This window comes from Oryzias melastigma, linkage group LG3 (assembly GCF_002922805.2).
Source record: "Oryzias melastigma strain HK-1 linkage group LG3, ASM292280v2, whole genome shotgun sequence".
Taxonomy (NCBI): domain Eukaryota; kingdom Metazoa; phylum Chordata; class Actinopteri; order Beloniformes; family Adrianichthyidae; genus Oryzias; species Oryzias melastigma.
Window position 1 is genome coordinate 16,787,736 of NC_050514.1, and position 8,061 is coordinate 16,795,796.

The window sequence follows — 8,061 nt, forward strand, 5'->3', positions numbered from 1 at the left end:
TTTTTTTTTTTGTAATCAAATCTCCATTACAGTGTATGTGTGGGGGGGTCATTTTGCTAACCCCTGGCCCTCGATAAACCCAGTTTATGTTCCACCCCGACACTTTAGGGGTGGGCCGCTCTTTTCCAGTGGTGACAGTGAAGACTTCATTTAGGCGCAGATGCATGTACCAGTGGAAAGCATTTTATGGCTTGTTTGTTTTGGAGAACTCCACTCAAGGTTTTTTTTTTTTTTTTTATCTCATAGCTTCGAAGAAATCTATAAATTCCAAAGACAAATCCTCCGAGTCAAAGACAGAGACGAGTTCCCCATGATCCTTGTAGGAAACAAAGCCGATTTGGAGCTGCAGAGACAAGTAAGTCCCCAAGAACTGAGCTCAACTGATCAATCAGAAAACAATAAGAATAAATGTATTGGAGCAGTGTGCTTTCTTTTTTTTACATTTTCTCCTCCATGACTTACAGTGGAGGCCCTACAGCTGCAGGACGCTGCTATGAGGCAGCAGTTTGTGAATGAATAAAAGAGCAAATAGAAACTGTTGTGTCAGGAAAGCAGCCTGAGAGAAGAGTTTGATTAAATAATGTAAATAATGAACTTTTTTTTTTGTGGCCTGTAGGCATACAGTCAAGCCTTTTCTTTTAGTAAAACCACAGCACCCCCTAATGGAGAAAACGGGACACTACAGGAAAATTCAGCTAACTTGTAGAATCAGTTGTAAACTTCCTTTGAATCACATTTTTAAGCTTTAAAGTTAATTTTAAAACTTTTTACTGTATTATTTTTGTGCTAACTGATGTCATTTTAGACCTCATGATGCACCACAGACATGTGGCTGCACATAACGAAAAGTAAAAACCCAAATGTGTCAACTTTTAACATTTATTTTTTTTCTGAATCCATTTTTTTGGCTTTATATACAAAAATGAATGCACAGTTGCTTTTAAATGTTCCATTGTCTCTTCAGCTATAAAAATATGATAGAACATTGAAATGAATGGGAGGAAATGTGGAAGAAATTGTTTCATGATGGTCAGAAATTAAAAGAAAACTTGAGGAATCTCACTTTTGTGTTTTGGGGGGAAACTAAAGGAAGTAGTAGAGTGTTGAACTTCAGACTGGGATACTGTTCTAAAATGTAGTGAGCCTTAAAAAAGGGTGGTCGACGCTTCACTCCCGGATGGTCACAGCATGAAAGGTTGAATTGTTGGAAATCAGATCATCTCGTGGTTGTCGAGCGGGGCTGTGGCGTACCGCTCTCAGGGGTGGGTGAAAGCAAAAAACAAAGCTACTTTAACACGTTTTTTTTATTTTTTTAAACAAAATTTAATTTTGAATACTTAGACTATGCCACATAAAGATGAGAGTATAAAATGTATGTGAATTTAGATTGACATTGTCTTAATTTGACTTATATTTGATTTTATTCTACAATAATTTGTCAAATCTCCATCCCAAGATAAATTTCGGACTTTTTGTTGTTTTGCTGAACAATCTCCATTTTAAATGTACAGTGTATTGCTCTTATGAGTGTAAGGATGCTTTTCTGTCATTTTAAGCACACATTCATGACTCTGTGTCTTTTGCCTCAGGTCACCCAGGAAGAGGGTCAGAATTTGGCTAGACAGTTAAAAGTCACGTATATGGAGGCTTCAGCCAAAATTCGAATGAACGTAGACCAGGCTTTCCACGAACTGGTTAGAGTAATCAGGTAAGATTCTCTTACAGGTAACATGTCCAATATATTGTTTTGTTGTTTTACTATACGAGGCATTTTATTAGGTGTTCTCTTCTTATTGTTCTAAAAATAGCTACTAGGGGGAATTTGTAAAATGTGATTACAGATGTTTTAAGGCTGTTAAACCGATTTTATTCTCTTTTCTCTGGCAGATGTGATTGTTTGAAACCTTTGTAGAAAAATAAGTCCAAGGTTATAGAATGAAAATAAATATCTGACTGAAGGTCAAAGATTTATCAAACAATTAAAAAGGCAAAAAGAGAGAGAGAATGTAAAATTGCACAAAAAAATCCTCAAAACAGCGGGACAGCGAAAGGTGAACCACAATACAGCGAGGAGACACTATACTTTGTAGTTTTGTGATAGGAAACATTTTAATAGTTTTAAGTATTTATAGCAAGCATTTATTTTTTACTTTTTTCCTCCATCATTACAGTTAAAATGTGTTCCCCACTCTTACTTTTTAAATATTATTGCTTTTTTTAAATCTCGCTAATCTCTTGTTTTGGTGATGTACGTTAATGTCTGATAATGCGCACCTGGAAGAGCATTATCCTCATTATACCATGGTAGGAAAAAAATATCAATTTTAACTTTAAGTCCTGCTATGTTTCTAAGTTTAAACAGTTTTTCACAAAAGCTGACTATTTAATACGCAATTCGTCGAGCTGTCATGGTAACGGCCACAGCGCAGGCACCAACCTCTCTGCTGTCGCTCTCTTTTCTCTCCGAGGAGAGTGATTATCATGAGAAGTTAAGTAAAGCATCAATTCAGAGGGAAAGGTCACCTCTTGTCCAGATGATAGAGCAAAAGTTTGTTTGTATTATAGTTTAAATAAGACGTTTGTGATTAATATTTTTTGGATTTCTTAGAAAAGTGTTCCACTATTCTTAGATGTAGTAGATTAGAGCACTCTAGATCGGATGTTTTTTTTATTTTGTGGGGGGGGGGGGTTGTTTTTCTTAATTGTTTGGTGGTGTAAAAGTAAATGCTGGAAGTTTGTTAAAATAATTATTTTAAAAAAACTTAATAAAACCACTTTTTAGTTGTATTTTGATCAAATTTAAATGTAAATTCCTCAAAATTAGGCTTAATACAGCAATTATTGGGTTAAAAATGATTGTGATGACAATAGATGAATTAATTATAGGTCAAAATCAATTATTTGCAAAAAAAAGTGTCCCATGACATCACTAGTTCTAATTTCATTTGATGGAATTGAGGAGCATTCATGTTTACAAGAGACCATGTTCAGAAATTCATGTTTATGAATGTCAGCCCCCCACAAACTGTCCAAGCTGTGTTGAAAATGGACCTGGTAATCATGAAAGTGAGTCCGAGATGGGCTATCTTTTGACATAAACAAGGAAGCAAAGTGTTTGCAGAGATGGTCAGGCTCACATGTCCTAAACGTTTCGCTTTTTCCTGACCCCTGCAGGAAATTCCAAGAACAGGAAAGTCCACCGTCGCCAGAACCGACGAGAAAAGAGAAAAACAAGAGGGGCTGCCATTGTGTGATCGTCTGAAATCTGCCTTATTACTGTAGAAATCATGCAGCTACTCAACACCCCCCCCCCACAAACACACACACACTTTCTGCCTGATATCAGATCCCGAGTGGACGACTGACTGCTGCCTTCTCCTCCTGCATGACTCCAGACAGCCTTTTCAGAGATACTAGAAACTGCTGTTTCCAGGACATTGCTATGGACAACTGACAATGCCAAATTGTAACACCACTCTACCTTCAGTTGTAAGCTAATTTACAGGCCAGAGTCCTGACACTAAACATTGCCTTCGAAGAATCAACCTGACAAATTCATGTTTTGTGTTCTGAAGGACCTCGGTTTTGCCTTGTAGACATTTGTACTGCTACCAAGATTGAGTGAGATATATATATATATATATATATATATCAAAATGTTAGTGACTTCCTTTAGTGTCTGACCAGAGCAGAGATTATCTTCTGAAGCTTTGCATATGTCGTGCCATATCCACTTTTATTCCGATGTGCTAATCTGCTACTGTACATATGTGACATTTTGTTGTGATTTTCAAAGTGTATTTCTAATGACCTATTAAATCACCACAGTGCAGTGTGTGAGGTTGAGTTTGGCTTTTACATAAATAAAATTGAATATTTATGTAGATAAATATACATGTGTATATAAATATATTGAAATGACGCCTGAACAGCCCTTAATATTCTTAAAAACAAACAGCTTTTGCCTTCATTTTAATCACCAAGCATGGAGTATGTGCAGTACTGATTTGCCTTGTAGACTTTTTTTAAGATAAGTCTTCTAGATTGAATGATTGTCCTCCTGTACGATCTTCTTAAAGTGCAGAAAGTATTATGTTTATCTGGGATTTTTTGATGGTTTTTAAGCTAACCACAAAAAAATGCATTCAGTTTTTCCACAAACACTGCTGGTAAGTTGATTCGTTGTAAATAAAGAGCCCACTTTAGCTGAGATTATACCATTGTAACCCATCTGCTCAAATTTACCCTCTGATTTAATAGGTAAGAAACTGATTCCAGCAACAATGGCAGTGTTGGTTTTTTGTTTCTTGAAGTGTTCAGTAGTATATTTTCTGTCCCCCAATGGTTTCCTAGATGAAGAAATGGCTCTTAAGATGCACAAAGTTTCCGATGGAACCGGAACTCGCCGTCTGTGGAGCCGTCCGAACAACCTTCTCCTGACCTTTCACCCTTTGTACTTCCATTCAGGCCTTCAAATGAAGTACTTGAGCTTGATCATTGTAATATACGTGAGCTAACCAGCTGATAAATAATGGACTTTATTCAAATGTTTCTACTTTTGTACATTATTTTCATATCAAACTAGTTGGCAAGTATTTTTCTATGTTTATAAGTGAGTAGATGTTCACTGCACTGCTGGGTGTGTATATATATATAAATATTAAGGAGAATATTTAATTCATTTGAGTATTTTACGATGACTGTTGGCCCAACTTTGTTAAATTGGATAATTTACCCTGAAGTGACCAAGAATGTCTATTTTTTATTTGTTCAGCTCACAGATGGAGAATGTATTGAACCCGATCGATTATAACTATGACCTTCATACAAATGATTGTTGTCTCGACGTGGAGGGAATAAACAAACTGGATTATTGTAATTCAAAACACTCTCATCCAGCCCCTTAGTGGGAAATCATCATGTACATCCAAAATCATAATGTCTTTTTTTATCTTCTACATCGGTCTATTATTTGCTTTGTGTCTAGCTTTTGGTGCTAAAATAAAATCTGTCATTGAGCCCAATGAGGCTAAGAGATTTTATTTTAATCATACTATTTGTGAAAGAACACTTGATTTTTATACTAAACGTCAACAATGTTAGAGTTTTAAAGGGAAATTGCACTATTTGTACTCATAGAAAGGCTTTGATTTGTAATAATTTATAAGAAAAAATATTTATATGAGTTAGTTATATAATGACCAAGATGCTACTTACAAATTGATGGCAGGTTTTGTTTTGATGATCAAACTCCCCCAAGCATAAACAATGATTAAATTGATTGTATTTCTTTCTTAAATGTAAGTAATTTGTTTTTTCATGAACAGATTACTAACCCGGTTTATGAAAAACATCGACTGTCTGGATAGCTGGTTGAGAAAATGTGTTAAGTGCTGCAGCAAAAACATTGTTTTAGTGCAAATGAAAAACCCTAAATCACTTGAAGTGATTCTGAGCAGGTGAGCAAAGGAGAGTCGTCATTAGTGAGAACAGATTTATTGATCTGAAGTAGAAGAGGTCATCATGAGAGGATCGATTTACTGTAGCAGCAAAGGTCAGCCATAACGCAATCTGGATCAAATTTACTTTATTTCAGTAAAAATAACTCATTTTTGAGAAAAGATGCATGAACGGTTCTCAGGGAGTTGTACTCTATCCTGATATGTTTTTGCTATTTTTTTTTCCTTTATTCAATTGAACGACAATATCTTCAAAAACTAATTTCAAGATCAAGTATGAATTTGGTTCCAATTTGGGTTTTTATTCGTCAACTCCACCCAGACTTTTAAACTATTCATAATTTGACAAATTGAGCTTGGATTTGGAGATATAAAGGTGAGACTTTTTATTGTTAATGTGGACTTTATGTCAGTTTTAAGTCAAGATGGTGTCCAGCTCAGGTAAGTTTTTGCCACTTTTGGTCATTTTGAACATATATATTTTTAACTCAAGTTGTTGACTTTATCTGTAGGTATATTATGTACTACGAAAACTGAATCTTAAAGTAAAAAAAAATCCTAAAAAATCTTATTTTCTGTGTTGCAAGAAAAGTAATCGCAATAAGAAAGTTTTCAATAACAAAACCACTTGACTAGAATTTTTTTTTAATATATAAATATATAAGTTATTGGTAAGATCCTTTTTCTTAACCCATTGACAGATTTTTTTTATTATTATTTAAAAAATGACTTATTTCTAATGGGTCTGTTTTACAGAATGAATGGAGTATCATTGAATTCAACGAACCCAGTCGTGTCAAGTTGACCACTTTAACCCTCCGGTCGTGTTCGCATTCAGACCCCTACTTTAGTGTTCCCGGTCAAAATTGACCGGTCTGTTTTAACTGCTCTTAAATTAGCACACAAAAAAAATTTCACCACCAATTTTTTTTATTGAACATTCTTTAGTTGAGAACAACATTTAAAAGTAGTGTCTAACAACAATTTGTAGATGTAAACATTAAATAACATCAGTGAAAACACAATTGGGCACTGAAAATGAACTACAAAATGAACATATAATACAAAAAATAAATGGAAAACCAAACACCAAACTCAACAGGGTGGGAGTGTGTGTGTGTGTGGGTGTGTGTTTGTGTGTGTATTCATGCACATGAGTGGCATGTGACACTCAGGTCAGAGTGGGCCTTGCAAACATAAGCATTACATTTGCAGCATGTCAGGCTCGTTTTGATGTCTCTAGGGGCACAGAGGCCACAACGCTTCCTTTTCTGGCAATGTCCTTGTTGGGGGAGAGCAGCCAGGGCAGCGGCTGGGGCTGGAGTGCGCATGCTCCTAACCAGACTGGCAGAGGCTGGTGTGCGGGGAATGTGCTGCCGTCGCTGTATAAGAGGAGTCACCAAAGCTTTCCCCAGGTCTGCGAGGAAAAGTCTCCTCTTGAAACTTTTCCCCTGATTCCAGGTTGGGTCGATTGCTGTCCACACCACATACGCGTTGAAAGCTGATACATCCAGGATGTTGTGGAACAGTGCCACCGGCCAGCGAGCCGTCATCCGCTTACAGGTGTATGTACCAGTAAGCTTATCAAGGCAGTCAACGCCTACCTTATTCTTGTTGTAGTCCTGGATCATCAGGGGCTTCCTGTCCTCTGTGGTGCTGACAGCGGCGTCTTTGTGTACTGTGCTCATCAGGATGACAATTTTATTCTTCTTGGGAACGTATGACACAAGAGTGTGAGTGTCCGTGAATGCAAATTGTGATGAGAGTGCCTGTCTTCCTCTGGTCGATACCAGCGCAGGGGGAAGTTCAGGCTTGTTCTTCCTCACTGTCCCTACCATGGTGAGCTTTCTTTTCAGTAGCTCCTGACCAAGAGCATGTGATGTGAAGAAGTTGTCACATGTAATATTATGCCCTTGGAGACCGGTTGTCATGTCCAGCACAACACGCATGCCCTGGTTTTTTTCAGCCCTTCCAGTACTAGGTTTCCCCATGTATACCTGCATATTCCAGGCATAGCTGCTTTTGGCGTCACATGCTGCCCAGATCTTTATGCCATATTTTCCTGGTTTACTTGGAATGTACACCTTGAAGGAAGAGCGACCTCTGAAAGTAACCAGGCGCTCATCAACTGTCACCTCAGGGCCTGGATTGTACATAAGTGGTAGGCGCTCCACCCACTTGTCCCAAATATTCCTAATAGCAGCCAGTTTGTCATTTCGCCAGCGGATGGATCGTGTATCTCTGTTGTCAAATCGAATAATTCTTGAAATGACATGAAACTGTTGTAAGGACATGGTTGCCCGGAATATAGGCCTGCCAGACTCTTCATCCCACAGACTTTTTGTAGCCTCATCATTTGAGCGATACACTCCAGCTAAAATCAACAGACCTATGTAGGCTTGGAGGTCTACCAGGTCGATTTCTCTCCAGGTGTCCCCAAACACACGCTTCCCCTCCAGATTTGTCATCTCAAGTATAATTCCCTCAATGGACTCTGGTAAAAAGAGTTGGAAGCTGGACTTGATGTCATCCACACGAGATGCTGCATAACGCGTTGGTCCTGGTGTCATCTTTATGATGTTTTCCACTCTCGCTCTACCTC

The 8,061-nt window shown here is 37.6% G+C and overlaps 2 protein-coding genes across 2 annotated transcripts in view; one reads left to right on the forward strand and one right to left on the reverse strand.

The window, feature by feature from the left end:
* Positions 1-5,018, forward strand: part of rras2 (RAS related 2) — a 30,255-nt gene extending 25,237 nt beyond the window's left edge. Inside the window, exons 4-6 of the mRNA XM_024295986.2 lie at positions 247-355; positions 1,590-1,708; positions 3,175-5,018. Of these exons, the coding sequence (XP_024151754.1) occupies positions 247-355; positions 1,590-1,708; positions 3,175-3,262 (316 nt within the window). The 3' untranslated portion in view covers positions 3,263-5,018. The remainder of the gene's footprint in view (positions 1-246; positions 356-1,589; positions 1,709-3,174) is intronic.
* Positions 5,019-6,492: 1,474 nt separating this feature from the next.
* The window catches only part of LOC112160607 (piggyBac transposable element-derived protein 4-like), a 2,401-nt gene continuing 832 nt past the window's right edge, over positions 6,493-8,061 (reverse strand). The window contains exon 2 of the mRNA XM_024295252.2: positions 6,493-8,058. Coding sequence (XP_024151020.1) covers positions 6,605-8,058 — 1,454 coding nt within the window. The 3' untranslated portion in view covers positions 6,493-6,604. The remainder of the gene's footprint in view (positions 8,059-8,061) is intronic.